General features: G+C 45.7%; 2 protein-coding genes across 3 annotated transcripts; one reads left to right on the top strand and one right to left on the bottom strand.

Moving 5' to 3' along the window:
- The first annotated feature begins 204 nt into the window (after window positions 1-204).
- Window positions 205-6,235, top strand: LOC136451034 (probable histidine kinase 3). 2 transcript variants are annotated; one of them, XM_066451766.1, is made up of 12 exons: window positions 205-1,439; window positions 1,524-1,805; window positions 2,070-2,236; window positions 2,331-2,540; window positions 2,641-2,827; window positions 2,975-3,026; window positions 3,114-3,343; window positions 3,455-3,553; window positions 3,659-4,767; window positions 4,911-5,265; window positions 5,362-5,478; window positions 5,849-6,235. In XM_066451766.1, exons 1-10 carry the CDS (start codon window positions 1,005-1,007, stop codon window positions 5,167-5,169), a joined length of 3,030 nt encoding a protein of 1,009 aa, XP_066307863.1. In that variant the 5' UTR covers window positions 205-1,004; the 3' UTR covers window positions 5,170-5,265; window positions 5,362-5,478; window positions 5,849-6,235. The 2 variants fall into 2 exon arrangements, with proteins under 2 accessions (XP_066307863.1, XP_066307862.1); XM_066451765.1 differs by lacking the exon at window positions 5,362-5,478.
- Window positions 6,236-6,793: 558 nt separating this feature from the next.
- LOC136451035 (calmodulin-binding transcription activator 4-like) lies at window positions 6,794-13,155 on the bottom strand. Its single transcript, XM_066451768.1, has 11 exons — window positions 12,758-13,155; window positions 11,863-11,988; window positions 11,641-11,756; window positions 11,274-11,362; window positions 10,997-11,042; window positions 10,065-10,503; window positions 9,835-9,962; window positions 8,692-9,395; window positions 7,896-8,445; window positions 7,480-7,773; window positions 6,794-7,327 (listed from the first exon to the last, which is right to left on the bottom strand). The coding sequence occupies exons 1-11, from the start codon at window positions 12,780-12,782 to the stop codon at window positions 7,310-7,312; spliced, it is 2,535 nt and encodes an 844-aa protein (XP_066307865.1). The 5' UTR covers window positions 12,783-13,155; the 3' UTR covers window positions 6,794-7,309.
- Window positions 13,156-19,312: the final 6,157 nt, after the last annotated feature.

Here is a 19,312-nt window from a genome sequence, read left to right as displayed (position 1 = left end):
GCCCACCAATCATGGAGCAGTTGGATGCCCCCGATAAAGGCGCGGTTCCAAAGGTCCAATTGACCGTTCGACCAATGAAAGAGATCAATCAACATCAAGTAGTTTATATGAAATAATTTAGTGACTATTTTTGGAGCACATTTTGGTTGCTCTAAGGAGATGATAGGCTCTTAAAGCCTGAGAGGGGAGGCCCACGGAGGAGTGGGGGTGGGGGAGGAGGAAGAGCCACTTGCGTGCTGGCCTCTCCCACTGTCGTGACTGGTGCCACCTCCCCTCCTCCTTTCACCTGCTTGGCCGCTTTTCTCCCCTTTCCCCTCCTTCCAATCAGACCAATCTCCTCGTCTCGTCTCCCCCAGCACCAATACCATCCCTCTGCTCCGGTGTTCCGGCTCTCCCACCCCCCACTAGCTTTAGCTTCTTGTTCACTTGTGCTTTGCTCTCGCCCGCTGTTGCTGTTGCTGTTGCTGTTCCCGTCTCCCCATTGCTTGTGCCTTCCCCTCCCTAGTCGTCTCGTATCTTCTCCCCTCTCCCACCTGCCGCTGCCGCCGCCGCCCTGCTCGCCCCTCCCACCCTCTGGTCAAAGCCAGCGGCTCCCAAGATTTGCCGCTGCTTCCTTCCTGGAGGAAAATCAAGCCTGAGCGGCGAGAAATCAAGGAGGAGGGAGGGACAGAAGCAAGAGGAAAGGAAGCCAGCCCCTTGCGGCCGTGCCTGCTCCCTCGTGGCATTCAATTGGCGCCAACAGTGGGCGGGTGGGCGTCTGCTACAGCACGGCGGCCTCCATAAATTAGCTCCCCCTCGTCGGCCCCTTCCGTCCCCCGGTCGTCTCGCCCCGTGTCTCCACCGATCGGCCCGTCGATCACGCGGACGCCGCCGGAGCATGCGCGCCGCGGGCCTCTGCCGCCGGAGAAGAACCAGCAGCCGCCGTAGCCTCAGCGCCGCCGCCAGCGGCGTCCGGGAGGAGATGTAGCTCTAGCTCCGCGACCCGTGAGGAAAGGGAAAGGGGAATGACAGTTACGGCGCGCGGGAGGAGCGGCGGCGGGGCCGGGATGGAGGAGAAGTGCGACGCGCCGGGGCTCGGCTTCCTGGGCCTCGACCGGATGTGCGTCCTCCTGCCGCCGCTCCGCCTGCCGGAGAAGCTGTCGGCCAGCAGGACGCTGCGGACGCACCTCTTCACCAACTACCGGATGCGCAAGGTGCGGGACAGCTCCAGGTGGCTCATCCCGCTCTGGGTCGGCATCTGGGTCTTCATCGCCTCCCTCATCTACCTCCGGATGAGCTACCAGGCCGTCGAGAAGCGCCGGGAGTTGCTCGCCATCATGTGCGACGACCGCGCGCGCATGCTCCAGGACCAGTTGAACGTCAGCATGAACCACCTCCAGGCGCTCGCCATCCTCGTCTCCACCTTCCACCACTCCAAGACACGCTCCGCCATCGACCAGGTAGGTGGTACCTCAATCCAAATTCAAGCAAGATTTCTCCGTCATCGGACGTGGCGAAATCACCCTTTCCTGTCGTTGCTGCAGAAAACGTTCGCCTGGTACGCAGAGAGGACGGCGTTCGAGCGGCCGCTCACGAGCGGGGTCGCGTACGGGGTGAAGGTCACGCACGCCGAGCGGGAGCAGTTCGAGCGCCAGCAGGGATGGAGCATCAAGAAGATGTACTCCTCCAAGACCAAGAAGCAGTCGCAGGGACCAGGAAACGCCGAGGACGCCGAGGTGCGGGAGCCGGCGGAGGAGTATGCTCCCGTAATCTTCGCGCAGGACGCCTACAAGCACGTCATCTCCTTCGACTTGCTATCCGGCGCCGTGAGCATTCGCTCTTCCCTACCCTCCCCTCGCAAGATTTCTTCTTTTTCACAGAGCAGGCGCACGGCCGTAAAAAAAGCTGCAATCTTTGGTGTTCACCATGTGCTCACCAGTCATCATCTGTTGCTACCCCTTTTTCACCTCGGATTTTTTTTTCCCTTTCTTTTTAATCCGGGGCTCAATTACATATGGTAAAAAAAAATCCACGAGCAACAGGGGCTATCCATCCACTAATCTCTATTCCTCCTTTTGCTCTTATTACAGGATGACCGCGACAACGTGCTCCGAGCTAGAGAATCTGGGAAGGGTGTTCTTACTGCTCCTTTCAAGCTGCTTAATAATCGCCTCGGAGTGATCTCCACCTACGCTGTGTACAAGTATGAGCTTCCCCCAAATGCCAGGCCACAGGAGCGCATTCAGGCTGCTATAGGGTAAGCTTTTCATGAGTCCGGCCTCCTATTTCCAGTCAGGAATCGTGCAACTGAATTACCGCTGGCCCTTTTTTTTTTGTGTGTGTGCAAACAGCTATTTAGGTGGCATATTTGACATTGAAGCGCTTGTTGATAAGTCGCTTCACCAGCTCGCGGGCAAGCAATCCATCATGGTGAACGTGTATGATACTACTAATGAGAAACCGATCAGTATGTATGGTTCGAATGATACAGGCAGTGGCATGTGCAAGGTCAGCACACTGAACTTTGGTGACCCGACAAGGAAGCATGAGATGCACTGCAGGTGATTTATTTCTTCTTCTAAGAAACCTGTAATTAAAATATGTTACCCCTGTAGTCTATTCTTTGTAAGGCTCTGTGTCTCATCTGTTTCTCTTTAATAGGTTCATTCAGAGCCCACCTTGGCCTTGGCTGGCAATAACGACATCAATTGGAATTTTTGTGATTGGTTTACTGGTTGGATACATAATTTATGCTACTGCCAAACGGATTGCCAGAGTTGAAGATGACTTTCAGGAGATGAGTCTGCTCAAGAAGCGCGCAGAGGATGCAGATATTGCCAAGTCACAGGTGATTAGCTTCGCTACTAATAATAGCTATGCATGTTTTGTGTTACTGTTTCTCTTGGAGGCCAAAGGCTTGTTCTTTTTTCTCTCTTGTTTGAGATAGGGATAAAAAAATGGTACCTTATTAATTCAATGCCGTCTTTGCATGCAGTTCTTGGCTACTGTTTCTCATGAGATTAGAACTCCAATGAATGGTGTTCTAGGTGAGGTTCTAGTCCATCTAAATTGTACAATAGTAATCTTCATTGTTAATTAGAGTGAAAGGAGATATGATGTTTCTGATTTTGCAGGGATGCTCCAAATGCTCATGGATACTGATTTGGACACAACACAACAAGACTATGTTAGAACCGCACAAGCCAGTGGCAAAGCTTTGGTATCTCTCATCAATGAGGTTCTTGATCAGGCAAAGATCGAGTCTGGTAAACTTGAGCTTGAGGCAGTACCCTTTGATCTTAGAACAGTTTGTGATGACATTTTGTCTCTCTTCTGTGGGAAAGCTCAGGAGAAAGGACTGGAGGTAATCAAAGATTACAGCCTTGCTGTCACACCCTGCAGTTTTACTGTATTTTATTATAAGTGCAGTGACTTTATTTTGGTTATTCCTTACTATATCGCTCAACGGGTGCAGTTGGCAGTGTTTGTTTCTGACCAAGTTCCACAAACACTAATTGGCGATCCTGGCAGAATAAGGCAAATCATTACAAATCTTGTCGGAAACTCTATAAAAGTAAGATAATCACTATACATCAATAGCAAATGGAAATAGGATAACCCCTTGTATATTTATATGCATTTGTTCTTTATTGGCTAAAGAGTTCTATATTTTCCACAGTTCACAGAGAAGGGTCATATCTACTTGACTGTTCATGTCGTTGAGGAGATTATGCATTGTTTGGAGGTTGAGACCGGAACTCAATATGCAAATACCTTAAGTGGGTACCCAGTGGCAAACAGGAAGCGCAGTTGGGAAAACTTTCGACTTTTTAGTAGGGAACTGAGCTCATCCGAGATGCCTTTTGCAACCGTTGCATCGGACTCAATAAGCTTGATAATATCAGTTGAAGATACGGGTGTTGGAATCCCGTCCGATGCTCAGTCCCGTGTCTTCACCCCTTTCATGCAAGTAGGTCCATCCATTGCTCGCATCCATGGGGGCACTGGCATTGGATTAAGCATCAGCAAATGCTTGGTCGGCCTCATGAAGGGAGAGATTGGATTTGCAAGTAAACCCCAAGTCGGTTCTACTTTCACCTTCACTGCGGTGCTTATGAGGGCCCATTCCAGCGTAAACGAGAATAAATCGTTAGAGTTTAAAGAGATCAATGCATTGGTGGTAGATCATAGACCGGTCCGTGCGAAGGTTACTAAGTACCATTTGCAGAGATTGGGAGTTCACAACGAATTGATAACTGACCTAGGTCAGTACATTTCTAAAATTAATTGTGGATCACAGATTGCAAAGCTTGTGCTCATTGACAAAGAAACCTGGCTGAAGGAATCCCACTCTATGCCTCTTTTGGTTACTAAATTGAGGAACAAAGATCAACCAGACTCTACAAAGTTATTTCTTTTGGAGAACCCTAAAAGTTCTGTCAAAAGCAATTCTCATATATTCAGGGAATATAACTTGAATGTAATTATGAAGCCACTTCGTGCAAGCATGCTTCAGGTTTCCCTACAAAGAGCATTGGGTGGGATAGATAAACTGCATTGCAGGAATGGGGTAGTTGGCAATTCAACACTGGGCAGCCTTCTTCACAAGAAACAAATCATAGTGGTTGATGACAACACTGTAAATCTCAAGGTTGCTGCAGGCGCTCTGAAGAAATATGGCGCAGAAGTAACTTGTGCTGATAGTGGGAAGAAAGCAATCACACTGCTGAAACCTCCTCACAGTTTTGATGCTTGTTTCATGGACATACAGATGCCCGAAATGGATGGGTGAGTTTTATCTTTGAATACTCATCATCTTACCATACTTTAGACACTATCTGTACCTATATTCAGTTGATACACAATACTTGCTCTTGTCATAGATTTACATTTTCTTGTTCTCTTGTGTCATGCATTTGGTACCTTTGCAGATTTGAAGCCACAAGAAGGATTAGAGTGATGGAAAGAGATCTAAATGAGCAAATAGAACGTGGAGAAGCCCCACCGGAATGCGCAGGGGTCCGGCAGTGGCGAACTCCAATATTAGCCATGACAGCAGATGTTATCCAGGCGACACACGAACAATGCTTAAAATCTGAAATGGACGGTTATGTTTCCAAGCCATTCGAGGGCGAGCAACTGTACAGAGAAGTAGCTCGCTTTTTCCTAAATCAAGACCAAGTTCAGTAGGTAGGCTTATATGGAGTGTAAAATAGCGGAGGATATCGGCAACAGTTCACCCGTCGAGGCTGAAAGAATTTTGTCAGAGATCCTATGTTCTTGAGAGTAAGTTCTTGACTTTTCTAGTTTCTTGGGAGTTCATTTTCCCCTAGTTTCTTCTTTCTTTTTCCTGCTGTAACATGTCTGGCTGTTGTTATGCAGAGTCATATCATGGAAAGTGAACTAAAATATAAATGAGTAGCAACGATTGTGGGTCAATTCTTTCAAATGGTCAATATCATTTAAGTTTTACATCACCATTGCTTCACATTGCTACAGGTGGGCATCAATTCGCAGAGTTAGGGGCCCTATTAAAACACTAGAAATGCTGTGATGTGGCCTCCAGTTAGTTAAACTTATTCTGAATATCACTGTTTAATAGATGTGTCAAGGCTTATATTAAGAAAAAGCAATACTTAATCGATTTAAGAATCAAAATAGTGCAGCTTGACAACTATCAAGATCTAAAAAGCTTACTATTATCTTGGCACCACCACCTTTTTTGTTGAAGTTGTTGGTAGGAGTTCTGAAGAACTCTGATGCTTTCTTAAAGCAAGCTCTGATGTCAATATTTTAGAGCTCATCAATCATTATTTTAAGTCCATGGAATCCTTCAGGTCTAATGTCATGACTCTTCTCATTCTTTCAGGTGGAAACACTTTAGGCTGGAGATGGAACCAACCCATGTTCAGTTCCTTGGTACGCCTGACCAAGCTGCAAAACTAAATGCGCAATGTCTTGAAATCAAGATGCATGTGCAGTTATTTACTCGACAATTTGCTGAGGTCAAGGCGTGTAAAAAAATTCAGCTGCATTCACTGACTGCAGATGTCCTCTGCCACTATAATATAGGGTAGGAAGAGAAGTTTTCCTTCCCCCGAAGGTTCGGCTGTACATATTAGGTATTGGTTGTTTGTGCAGGCATTTCTTGGCATTTTGTATGCATCGTCTTCGGTCTGTATGGGTCGAAGCTGTAAATTGTAAATGACACATTCAAAGATGGAAATTTTGTTTGACAAAACATCAGTCGCCATCAGCTTGTCGTCCTGAGTTTCTCTCCTGCTACTGGTTCTCTCAACCAGCCAATTATTACACTGAAAACTGCCTGTTGGTGTGGCTTTATCTGATGAAATGGCTTTTGCGTGATGTCACGGAGCTTGTTTAATTTGTGGTCTGGAGCATATTGCGACGGTACCTAACTGCCGCAATATGTTAATCGCCCCAAAAGGTCCAAAGTGATGCACTTGATTGCTGCTGTTTAAACTAATGCCAGTGGTTACAAACGCCTAATCCTCTGGTTTTTTCTGAATGGAGCCTGCCAGTCGCTTTATGTTTGTCCGGTTCAGTGCTTTACACCAGTGGCTCGCACCCTGCCTGATTGTTTATTCTGTTGGTAGTTGCTTGAACCATCTGAATTCTGATCATGAGACTACGGGAGAAGTTTAATGCTAGGAGGCTGCTTTGATCGCTGCTCCATTTGAAAGCTGATGCCGAAGGCATGAAACAACTGGCGTTAAACTGTTGAACTGTTGGAATGTCACTGTCTTGAAGAAATGGACGATTGGAGCGAACATATTAACTGGCAAAATTGATCGTCAGTCATCATCGTCCCATGTGTAAACGATGGAGTATTTCTAATTGGTAAATGGCAGCTGAGAGATTCCTTACAACATTCACTGTGCTACAAATTACAACCCCTATTTACTACGATATAGTACAAACTTACTACAAACCTAATGCCTGAAGGTAGTACATAAGGCATATATATATCGAATACAGTGTTGCTCAGACCTCATCTACCTTGCTCAGGCTCTTGGAAGCTTCTGCATGTACTGTCATCACCTTTGTCAACTTTCAGCCAAAAGTCGGCTATTGCACATGACGTTGCTATGTACACTCAAATAGCGCCCAGCATGAATTGGAGTTAGTACTAGATCACCGAAGAAATTTTCAGTTTTTCTCGGGATCCACTGTCCATTCAGTCACCAAGGCTTTACTTTACCCAGACAACCGATGTTCAGATCCGAGATCCTTCAATAAGGGAGATAAGTAAATAGTGGGTGGCTTATGCTTTGCTGTTTGCTCCATCACTGTTGGCTTAACACAAGCATTACTTTTCATGATCATCCTGCAATGGGGGAACCCGTTTTAGTTAGTCCTAAAGCTACCTTTTCCTTTTCAGGAATCATTTTATAAACTTTTCATGCAAGTCTTTAATGGATCACAACTATGATCATGGTAGCTGCGGTACTACAAGTTTTTGAGAAGAAAGAGATTCACCTTTGCTTGTTGGTACCTCTTGAGCATCCTACGGTACTGCTGCATTGCTTTAGGGCTACCAATGATACATGATACCCTTGAAACAGCTTCATCAATGGCTGTTTCCACTCTGAGCTTCCGGAAAACCTTGGCAACGTCTTCGTCCACCTCTTCATCAATAGGCATCGCCCCAGAATTGAATCCACGCAAACCAACACCTTTACGGTACCACCGTATCATCACCTTCTCAAGGACTCCGACGCTTGAAAGTATTTCCTTGTACTTCTTTCTTTCTTGATGAGCTCTCACCCGGGCCTATCAGGATGACAATAAGAATTACCCATCTGAGGTTTTAATACATATTGTGATTACTCTGCACGTGTTACATACACTTGAGAGATCCGATCATTATAAGCACAACATTGCAAAAGACTTACCTGTATCCTGACAACATTATTTCGTATCCTCAGGAATGCTTTACGTTTTTTCCAGCACCTGAAGTTCTTCTGGATAGATAATGCAGCTTTCTCCAGCATACCATGTGAAACTGCTCCTGTCTCACTAATGGACAAGCAGCAGCTATTTCTGCTCTGAAGAGCCATCTCTTTCTTTTTCTTAAAGGAAAAAATTCGGAATGCAGCTTGTATGCGTCCTGCAGCCTGAACTGCATTCCGGACAGCTCCTAGGGAATCCTTAAGCGCAAGCTGATCATCAGTTCCACCATGCACGTGGCTGCTTTTGTCTGATATTCTGTCCACAGCACAACATATCCCCCCCTCCGTAGAATCAAGTTTTCCATTTTCTTTTGATTCGATAGAATCAAGATGAGTTGTTAATTGTGCTTCTGAAAGGAATGCAGATAGGCCCTTGAAACCATATGCCAAAGCTATTGAAGAAGGTGTTTTGGCAGCAGGATCCTCTGATGTCGGATGTGAAAGTGCACCAGCTGCAGCACCAGCAGTAAGAAGAGACGCCACCATATCTTCTCTGTTTTTTAATAGAAAACTATGAAGTCAGTAAGAAAAACAGCTTAGAGAAAACCATTACATAAGAGATCAACTGCCCAAATTGTGCAAGTAAAATTTTGTGTCTAGGTCCAAAAATAAGAAGGCTCCTGGCAATGAATGAATGGTAAATAGGAGAAATATAACCAACAAGATCCACTTGAAACTTGAACATGAATAAAATAGCATTACGCTGCATATGATGTAAAGAGTTTTGTATACGTTGTACCTGCCAAACCTTGCAGCCCAATGTAGAGCAGTCCATCCATTTGCATCACGGTAGTTTATAGGCACTCCAGAACTAAGCAGTGGCTTCAAAGCCAAGACATATCCCAAGGCTGCAATCATATGTATAATACTGTGGTATTGCTTAGGAAGCAAATGGTCTCCGTCAATATTCTGTTCACATTTAGATGACAGCCATTGCTTAAACTTGTCACTAAGCAATGCTTCCATGACACTATTTACTGTATTCTCAAGGTCCAGCTGCTCATACGCCTTCTTTATGATATCCATTTGGTTGATTTGGAATTCACAGCTGAGATTTGGGAGTTGCAAGCTAAAATTTGAAAATAGCCCAGAAGCATGACCATCAAAAAGCGTCTGAACATAGTGTAGTAACAGTGACAACTCGTCACTACTTTTGGTAGGTATCTGATGGGTTTTGGAATCTCGTGCTTCATTGCAGGGGTTCCTGTTTCCATCAATCATGCCTTTGGTAGGCTTTTCAAGGAATTCAAATTCTCGTGCTTCACTACAGGACTTCCCATTCCCATCGATCAAGCACATTCTCACTTTTCCAGTATTAAGGCATGGAGTATGGCAACGGATGACACCTTGCTGGATAATTTCCACAGGTACCTTAACATCACCAAACAGCACTTCCCATGAACTGTGAGGGGGATTGCAAAGGAAGTCTCCTACAATGATAACCTGCATTACATTTTCATAAGTCTACAACCATTGTAGTTCTCGACACAGGTTTGTCCCAACTGATAGGTTCTTTTTCAGTTTCATTGGGCCCAAAGATGGACTCGGGCTCAAATAGTATTACTCCCTCAATTCCAAAAGTAACTCGTTTTTAGACTTTGCCACTCACAAGTCACTATAGGATTCTAGGAACCTGTCCCCCATTTTTTCTTCTTATGCCTTGCTAACTAATCCACTAATTGCAGGTAATAAGGTCATTTGAATCATTTCAACACTTTATTAATTCCTATGCACAAGCCTAAAACAACTTATATTTGCAATCAGAGTATATAAGTACCACATGAGGATATGGACGTGTTGTTCAATATCATGCCGATAGAAAAGAAGAAAGAAGGATGCATGTTGCAGTAATTTAATCAAGACTAGTAACGCCATATGATACCTTTGTACTTTCAGAAGAAAACGCTGATTCTAGAGAAACCTCATGGATCTTGAACCATTGATTTTCAGTCAGTGTCATACACGCTGGATGCAGAATTACCTCAAGTTGATCCTCCTCTAACCATGTGTCTGAATATTAAAACATACATGCAACAAATCCTAAGAAAGATTTCCACTATGTCTCAGGCGGTTCTTAGCAATGAAATAATTGGAATACATGTGTTACTGCACCTGAATTTTTTAGCACATCAATAGCACTGGGACATGGGTGGGTTCCAGTTCCATTGATATGATCTTCACTAAAGTCCAGCACATCAAAGATATCATCATGATTCCTAGAAGTGCCTAGCTCCTCATTCTGAATCCCAGGTAAAATAATAGGCTCATTATTTGCTGGAACTTCCTCGGCATTAACATCGCAATCTTCTTTGTCTTCTAGACTCAGCTGCATTTTAAGCTTCCGCAAGGCTGCCTTATGTTGAATCCAATCAGATTCACTTGCACTAGTTTGGGAACTAACTTCTTCCGCAGATCCCGGACTGCACGAATTGGGACATTGTACAATTAACTCACTTGTCCAACCAGGTGAACTATGTACTTCAGCTCTGCTAGCACTGCCATTCTGATTCGATGTTGAAGAATCATTTCGTGCAGACACTGAAATGCTGCCCTGGTAAGCAATCAATAAATAAAGGTGAGACACATGAAAAAGTAAATTTAATGTCGTGGACTCAATCACTCTAGTATTAACTGCATTAGCTTAAAAAGGCGAGCTAACTGTTGAAAAACTGGTTCTTAGTGACAAGGATTAATCAACTTTTTTCTCAAACATGTAGGATTAATCAATCATTATATTACAAATAAAAAGGGTAAGAGCCCATACAACATACCGACCCACACCCAGACACAAGTGGATTAATCAATTATTATTATTATTATTATTATTATTATTTTGCGAATGGGATTAATCAATTATTTAACCTAATAAGTTCAATGATCCAATGCCAGCCTTGATCTCTAAGATCATAGACTGTGAAAGCAGAATAATGTCTAGCAAATAGAGGAAAAAAGGAATCACCCCCCCCCCCCCCCCCCCCCCCCTAATTTTTTAGCATCAACACTGTATATTTTCATTGACATAAGAAAGAGAAAAGGAGTCAAACCTCTTGAACATCCCTATAGTGGACAAGGACAATGTGTTCATAAGCCCTGCAAAGATGGATAGCTTTTATCAAGATGCAAATTGATTTACATACTGACCAATGAGATTCAATTAAAACAAAACAGATCAAACCACAAGTAGAATAAGTCATAACAATGGCAGGTATAATATTGTCATTCCAGCAGGGCATTATGACTGGTATAATACCATCAGTGCGTTAAGGAAATGCATCGCCTGATGTACCAGAAGAATGAGAGTTGAGAGTAGATAATTCTTACGGATCCAGCATCCAATATATCCGCCTCTGAAATGTAGGATTTTTGTCTCCACGAGCATAGTAGCAATTCAGTGCATCCACATTATCAACCTGAAATTTCCAGCATCAGAACTGAAGGGGAGGAAATTCGTATCATTATGAAGGGGCATTAGGTACAAATTTCATTATGAAATTGTCTATTTCTTATACAATCCGTCCGATTCAGTTTGACTACAAACCAAACATCTCTCAATAGCTTATTGGCTTTATCAAGATGACTGCTCCCAAGCATATTCTGAGTAACATTCATATCTATTAACTTTTGGAGAGATCTTTAACCTAGACATGAACACAGCACAGCAGTTCACCAAAAGGGTAAATGAACAGACCTTAAGGTGCTCATGAGCTTCATTAATGGTCTTCCCATTCTTCTTCTTTTGCCATTCGAATCCATCACTTCGAAAGTACCGGAGTACTCTACGATTGAAAAGAAACCAAGAACCACCTGCAGGTTTCGAATTGGCTCATTTAGTCACATTCAGGGCTAAAGAAACCAAGCGCAAGCCTTGGTCATATATTTACAGTCCAAAACCAAAGGATGCATTTATTACTCTGTGGCTTCTGTGGGGTCTTATGTGATATCGTGAACAACTCATGATTCTGCAGTATCTTCAGAACTTCTTGAGGCTTTAGCCAGCGGGTCTTCACTACCTGTTGTAGCTTGTCTATGTCTAAGCCTGAACAGTAAAACCATAGGCAACAACACTGGTTAACAAGAGATATGAAACTACGACACAGCCAACACATAGCAACTCAAAGATCACAATTACATAGAAGTGTTCAGTGGATGGTTAACAACAATTAAATTTGATACATCAATCAACCTCCAAATTTATAAAGTGAAATGCTTCTGGTACAACCATTTGGCATACAACTCAAGTAGTACAACCGTAATTGTAACCATCCTATGCATTTATGATGTTTCCATCTAAGTAATTTTAAACGTTGGATCGTGAGTTATATGCAGGCTGCACTCAAATGGTTGTGTGTAGTGTAGGGCAGTACTCTTTCCTACGCTATTCTATAATGAACAATTGACAAGAGAGGCGCCGGAAATCTCAGGCCACTGAAGTGAGCATTAGAAGTCCATTCCAAAATCACCCCGGGTGGCTGGTGGTCTCGCTCAAATAGAAATAAAGAAGACAGAGACGGAAAAGAATATCTTTTTTAATGTTTTGGCAGCAACGACGCTTATTAAATTAAAAGGCATATATAGCGATGAAACAGTAGCATTTCATACTGTAGTAATATAATAGGCAAACAAAATCAATGGTTAACCAGTTGCATTTGTCGATCAAGGGAGGCACTTTCAAGCAGCCTGCCGCAATCCCCCTTCTTCCTCGACACCCCACATAGGTTCTTTTGCCCAAAATCGCACTCAAAGAACGCTCAAAAGCATCGAAAGATTGCAACTTTGAAGCGAGGCGTCGTGGGACTCGGCGTTACCTTGTTGCTGCTGCTGCTGCTGCATCGCGCTGTGCCGACAAGTCCTCGCTCCGCTCAGAGCGAATCCAGCAAGAACTCGCGGCGGGGCCGAGGCCGATTTAAACCCTGTGGATTGGTCCCCTCTCCTCGCCCAGTTGCCCGGAAGTCAAGTCCAAGTCGCCGCCGAGTGGCAGTGCCGGCTGCCAGCGATCAGTCGCGACTCGCGAGACACGCAAACTCTTATTGTTCTCAGGCGACAGCAACGCGCTGAGTGATGGGGAGAGGGATGGAAGTGGAACGATGGAATGGATGGAGCGAGAACAAACGATGAACACATGAGAGAGCAGGCGGAGGAAAGGGGAAAGTGCGCGACACGGCGACAGATTCCCCTGCGCGAGCGCAACGCGGCGGTTGCAGAGTTTTTTTTTTTCCTGAGAAAACACCAGAAATAATGTTGCTTTGTTATTTGACACAGAAACTGAAATTCTTTCATATCTGTCCTTCGCTTGAGTTTTTCTTTCCCATTTGACATTTCCGTCGGTTTGGACTGCTAACGGTGTTAAGTCCTAGGAGAAAAGTCCGTTTTACCCCTAGAGTTTTTTTACCGGTCATGACATTCCATGGTTGACATTGCTATCTTCTTTTTGAATGTTTTTATCTCGAACTGCTATATTTTTCTTTTTGCTTTTGTAAAATAAATAAAGGAATGAACATAATCTTATATAATTACTTATAATTATATCAATTCAATATCAATCCATTTAATCTTAGCCGTAGATCACGAGATGGATGGCTCAGTTTTGCTGCTGGTGTGAGACACGTATACGTATATTCATAATATATAATGAATTTATGAGATTATTTTTCTAAAGGAAAACAACCATATAATGCGTATGACGTCATGATGACATCAAGCAAAGAAACACCGGGGCAAAACAGAGCACAGCTTGCGGCCGGCGTTCAGGGTTCGCAGGCACGCGACCATGGCGGCCTCTCTCGCGGTGGCGCGGCCGGGGCCAGAGCTCGCCAGCGCGGCGACAGGATGGGCGCGGCCTCGCCGGAGCTAGCAGGCGTGGCGGCCCTGCTGTGAGTTGGTGCTGTGTCCTCGGCGCGCCGGCCCTGCTTGCGCACGCCTTGGTCGCGCTGGCCTCCCCCATGTCCACGATGGCCGGCCTCGAGGCCGCGGCGCCCGCCCGCGTGTCCGCGACGGCCAGCCCTGAGGACGAACAGCCACGACTCCCAGAGACTACCGAGTTCATTTGTTTCTCTCAAAGGGCGTAACGGTCTTTTCCCATTGCCTCACTTGGGCAACTAACGTTAGTTGCTAACCGAACTAACGGAAATGTAGGAAGAAAAACTTAAGTGGAGGACATATAAGAAAGAATTTTAATTTCGGTGTCAAATAAAAAAGCATCATTATTTTTGATGTCAAATAGAAAATTTTCTCTTTTTTCTCTCTCTTCGTTAAATTTGTAATATTACGCATCCGTCCGGATTATATATATATATATACACACACGCACGCACGGAGTAGGAAGAGGAGAGAGGGATGCGTGATGCGTGGCTCCGGCCGGCGATGACATCAGTGCGAGGTGAATGCATGACATCAGATCGAGCACCACAAGGTCCACAAGCGCATGCGCATGCACGTACGGCACCGGGCGGGCTGGCCGGCCGGCCGGCGGCCGAGGTGCGCGCGCGCACGTACACGTACGGCGTCGTGGGGTGGGCACACGCACGGCTCACATAAAAGTTACTGCCACGCATGCACGGATTTTGATAGTCGGACGCATTAATCTTTAATGTAATAGACCAGTCAAAATTAGACTATGTCATGAGAGACTATATTCATTATGCATCCACAAAATTATATACAAAAATTCGTCTCCATTAAAATCAAGGACTAATAAAACATCTAACCCAAATCCAATGGCCACGATTGGATGTGGGATGCCAGCCTTCTCACCCCGCACCCCCGCCCCCTCCTCACACGCCGACTGCGATTCAACGCTCGAAGCCAACCGCGATTCAACGCTCCAAGCCAATCACACGGCCTGCTCACGGAGGATCTCCCGGCCCGCGGCGCGCCGGCGAACCCGAAGCTCACCGAGGCGTGGCGTGCCGCCGTCGATGCCTGGGTTGAGCGTGTCGTGGTTGCACGGCGCCTCCGCGGCGGCAGGGCTGGAGGGAGCACGGCGGGCGTTCGAAAGGCGTCCTCGTGCTCATGATTTCGTCCAGATCTGACCCAGGTGAGCTCCGGTGCGGGTCCCAGCTGTGGAATTCCGCGCGGGTGATCTCCGCCGATGTGGTTCGGGTGGTTGTGTGAGGTCGATTTCTGTTTGTGGTTTTCTGCGCGGTTTTGCGGGGGGGGGGGGGGGGGGGGGGGGATTTTGCGGGTTTCGCGTTGTATCTGCGATGAGGGAGGAAGGCAGACTGGGTTTACTGGAGCCCTCAGTGTTTTAGCTGAGTCAAGCGTGGCTATGGTGGTGGATCTAGGTGCGGCGTTGCAGGCGGAGGCCTGTGTGGTGGCGGCGGCGAGGTGCGTGTGTCGTTTCTGCCGTTATCATGAGGAAAGAGACGAATGTCGCTTCTCAAGAAGGCGATTACTTAGAAATCGAGGTGAGTTCTCATGCACACACTTGAATGCACTAGCAAAATTAGAGTTCATTCGCATTGGTACAGTAGCCAATCAATTTGATTTGCACTTTTGAGTTGAATTGCAAACTTGTAACAGCCAATTTAGGCGTGTGGGTATGATCATACGCCTAGTGAAGGAGTTCGTCTGTGCCCAGGTGAAGGTTTGCAATGGGAAGCTTCTGCAAGTCGTTGCTTCAGGAAAGGGTTTCTACTTGGTAGGGAAGCCACACAACGTTAGCCACTCCCTGGTGGACCTGCTGCAACAACTCAGTAATGCGTTTGCTAATGTTACTAACCTTAAATCTTAAATCTTCATTATCTTCTATGCTTACCTCTCTTTACTTCATGTTTTTATCTTTCCTGGTACAAATTATATGATTGGTACAAGGATAGCTTATGAAACAAAAAAAAAGAAAAGACAGGCAAAAAATAAGGAAAACAATTGAGTTACAACCTGCAATTTGAGAATTTTGCCATATGGATTTCGTACAAAAACCTACAGTCTGGTAAATTATATGACCAACTGTTATCATGCATTTTTTATGAAAGGTTTTGTGGGTCACAGCAAGGTTATATAGTAGTGAATATGCTTTGCCATTGTTTTTTATTTTATTATACTGAATATCAAATTGAATGATGTAGTTCGAGAACTCTTGGTGAGAATAACTTCTTCTACATCTGCAGTTAGGGAATTTTGCTGTATGGATTCCGTGCAAACACATGGCTTATTCCCCCAATATATGTTGACTCCGCCACAAAGTGCCTAGCACTGCCTGTCGAGGATGAGAATTGGGGTGGAAATGGGGGCGGAGGTGGAGGTGGAGGTAGAGTACATGTCGGAGAAGGCCGATAAGAAAAAGGATGGAGGTCTGTCCAATAAGAAGAAGCTGGAGTGTAGGATGAAGATTGCAGACCTCAAACAGATATGCATCAGACCTGACGTTGTAGAGGTGCACTCTCCATTCCAATCAAGTGACCCCACTGTTAGCAATTTCATTTTTACTCATAAAGACCCACTATGTATAGATCATCTATCTTCGTCATGGTGAAACATCAATCTGCACTTTCCAATTTCTTGATCTTGAAAAGATTTGCCTCTGCTTTCACAACATCTACAGCAGATGGTGACAGTACCCAAATCACCTTGACTTTGAAAAAAGTAAGGGACAAATGCAAACTATCCTGTTGCCCCCACTGTAATTACAAAAATGGTAAGCTATCCTATATTGTCCGTAATCATTTTACCTTAGAAATGTTACTACTGAAACATGGCTATTGTTTGTTCCAATAAATGAATTGGTAAGATAGGGTCTTTAAGTAAATGAATTGTTAAGAAAGTTCAAGTTCCACTTTAGATTTTTTTTGTTTATTTGCATAAAGTTAAAGATCTACTTCAAAAAGGCAATAGAGAGGGCTGGATATAATAGAAGAATAAAATTTGCAATTAATGTTGCTGCTACTGATTTTGTGTAGGTAAGTAGAAAAGCAGTGCATTTTCTATGCATGGACTATGTAAATGTTCAAAAATTAACTCTCTGAATATGTAGCAGTGACTTCTCAACTTCCTTAAAAAATCTAGCAGTTCTGAAAATCTTGATAGCAACTCAGGTTCAATACTTCAGTGGTCATTATTTTTTAAACAAGTCATGGTCATGATCTTGCTTTGCTAATGTGTGATTGTGATTTGGTTAAATAAAACTAGATATATACTCAAGTTCTGAAGCCAAATTATATACTCTATTGACTGCAGTTTGTTCTTGTTTGGCTATGTGTGCAGGAGATGCGGGCTTTGCAGAGAGGTTGCAAGGTGATGTCAAAAGAAAATGACAAGCTTCAGGTAGCATCTATGGTCGGTTTTCCTTTTCAAATGTGTCGGGTTCATAAACCCGGGGTCCCTCATGGACTGGCTTCCCAATAAAGGCTCGGCCCAGCAGACAACGCGCAACTCCTGGGCCGACCCAAATACCTAAAACGACAGGCCAGAAGGGCGATCCAATCTCCGGTCAGAAGACCTGGCCAAGGAGGAACTACGCCCGCTTCCGACTTTGGCCCACCTCTCCGACCGGAATGCCACACTAAAGAGGAACAACGCTCGCCTCTGACTCCGACCCACCTCCGGACGGCCTCTCCGACCGAAAGGCCTGGCCAAACCCCACTTTCGACTTCGACCGAGAATGCACCGAACCCCTGCTTATAGCTCTTCTCCGACTGGCGCAGTCATAGCCGACTGGGACCGACCGACCGAGGACGCTCGCTCAGTGAGGACCAGGAAACGGACGAAGAAAGTAAGGTAGGACACTTAAGTCAACAGTAATACCAAGGACCATACCCTGTACACCTGTAGGACAGTACCCTGCGATCTTCCTGGCATGACAGAACCCAAGCAGTGTTGTAGGCGCTGACATTTTCCCTACAGTGTTGTGGGCGCCATCAACTCCCATACCAGACAAACATGGTAAGACCCCCCACACACACATACCTCCGGGCATCAACAGTGTTGTGGGCGCCAACATTTACCATACCAGGCGAACATGGTAAAACCCCCCTGCATGCCTCTCGCCATCAATAGTATGGCAGGCACCGATGTCTGCCATACCAGAAGAAGACGACGCAACCTCTCATATGCATCTGACATTAACAGTATTATGGGTGCCTACAATCATCTTGTACCCGACGGAGTGGGCAACAAGACTTGGCATACGTATACTCTCCCTCTCTCACTTGTAAGGTCATCCTCTTCATCTATAAAAAGGGATGCGCTCTCTCCCAATAGGTAAATCGATCAGTCCACAATAACTCGAACAACACACACAACAGGAGAACCACTAGGTTCAAACCTCGAGCACACGCTCAAACACTTAGCACATAGCGGAGCTCCCATCACTCTCGGTCCTTCAGATCAGAGTCCGACCGGACCTCTTGTACCCCCCATCTTTCTCCCTTCCATTTATACCCCACAGCAAACTTCGAGCACTTGGGCTTAGGAATAAAGTCATCGACCGACTCAAACTAGATGTAGGGTATGTTGCCTGAACCAGTATAAACCCTGTGTCATTGAGTGCTAGGCCACCTCCGATCACAACGTACGGCAAAACTACAAATATTTACGTGTTGGTCATTTTCTGCACTGACAGTTGGCGTCGTCCGTGGGGAAGACGTTGTACGTTCACACTTTTTAGTCATCGGATGGCCCACTTTTCCACTATCTTCGCCATGGCAGGCTCGAGCGATACGACTCGCTGGACTTTGCCGCACTCCCACCTATTGGGATGTGGGCTCCACCTGTCTTCGAACCATCCTAGGCCTTCATCTTCGGAAGCCTAGACTTCATCACCAACTAGCTTGGCGTACTACACCTCCGCGAGGAGGCACTTGTTCCGGCGCCTGTTGGAGGGGCGCCCTCCATCGGCTCTGGGACACATGACGACTTCAACGATGAGGCGCCTGCGCTTCAATTCGAGCAAACACTCTGCTCAAACCCCACTATGAGTAATGTACATGCTGTTATTTACTTGCTATTTACTATCTTCCGCCAATTATCCGGAGGGGCCGTATTGTCCAAACCGCAAACACCGTACGACCGGTTCCCCTATGGCCTCATGTCCCCCACGGACGTGTACGCTCGGGGGCTCTAAAGGACGCTGGCGCCGCCCCCTCTCACATCTGAATTCATGGGAATGGCGAGCTATGCTCCCACCACTTTCCACAAACTTCTGGATGACGAGGTTGAGAGCAACGGCTCTAGCATCAGCGACGTGGCACCTAGCCATCGTCCATCCCGAGAGTACGCTATGGCGGACGCTCCGGGATAGTCGTCGGTGGTAGCAGAGTGTTTGTAGACTAACACCCCTCTGGACCCACGTGCAGGGGCCCTCGCGCTCGCACAAGTGCATGCCGAGGAGCTACAACAATGGTGGCAGAGCCTGCGTCGGTGCGCTC

Source organism: Miscanthus floridulus, chromosome 5 (assembly GCF_019320115.1).
Source record: "Miscanthus floridulus cultivar M001 chromosome 5, ASM1932011v1, whole genome shotgun sequence".
Lineage (NCBI taxonomy): Eukaryota > Viridiplantae > Streptophyta > Magnoliopsida > Poales > Poaceae > Miscanthus > Miscanthus floridulus.
Note: the sequence above shows the minus strand (reverse complement) of the source record. Positions and strands in the feature narration are given on the sequence as shown.

Excerpts from the sequence above, each read along its gene's own strand:
- LOC136451034 (XM_066451765.1), top strand. The coding sequence starts at position 1,005 with ATGACAGTTACGGCGCGCGGGAGGAGCGGCGGCGGGGCCGGGATGGAG. Across the intron at positions 3,027-3,113 it reads TCCAATGAATGGTGTTCTAG|GGATGCTCCAAATGCTCATG; the intron begins GTGAGGTTCTAG and ends CTGATTTTGCAG. Across the intron at positions 3,344-3,454 it reads CTCAGGAGAAAGGACTGGAG|TTGGCAGTGTTTGTTTCTGA; the intron begins GTAATCAAAGAT and ends CAACGGGTGCAG.
- LOC136451035 (XM_066451768.1), bottom strand. The coding sequence starts at position 12,782 with ATGCAGCAGCAGCAGCAGCAACAAG. Across the intron at positions 11,043-11,273 it reads ATATATTGGATGCTGGATCC|GGCTTATGAACACATTGTCC; the intron begins GTAAGAATTATC and ends CCATCTTTGCAG. Across the intron at positions 9,396-9,834 it reads TTTCTTCTGAAAGTACAAAG|GTTATCATTGTAGGAGACTT; the intron begins GTATCATATGGC and ends AATGTAATGCAG.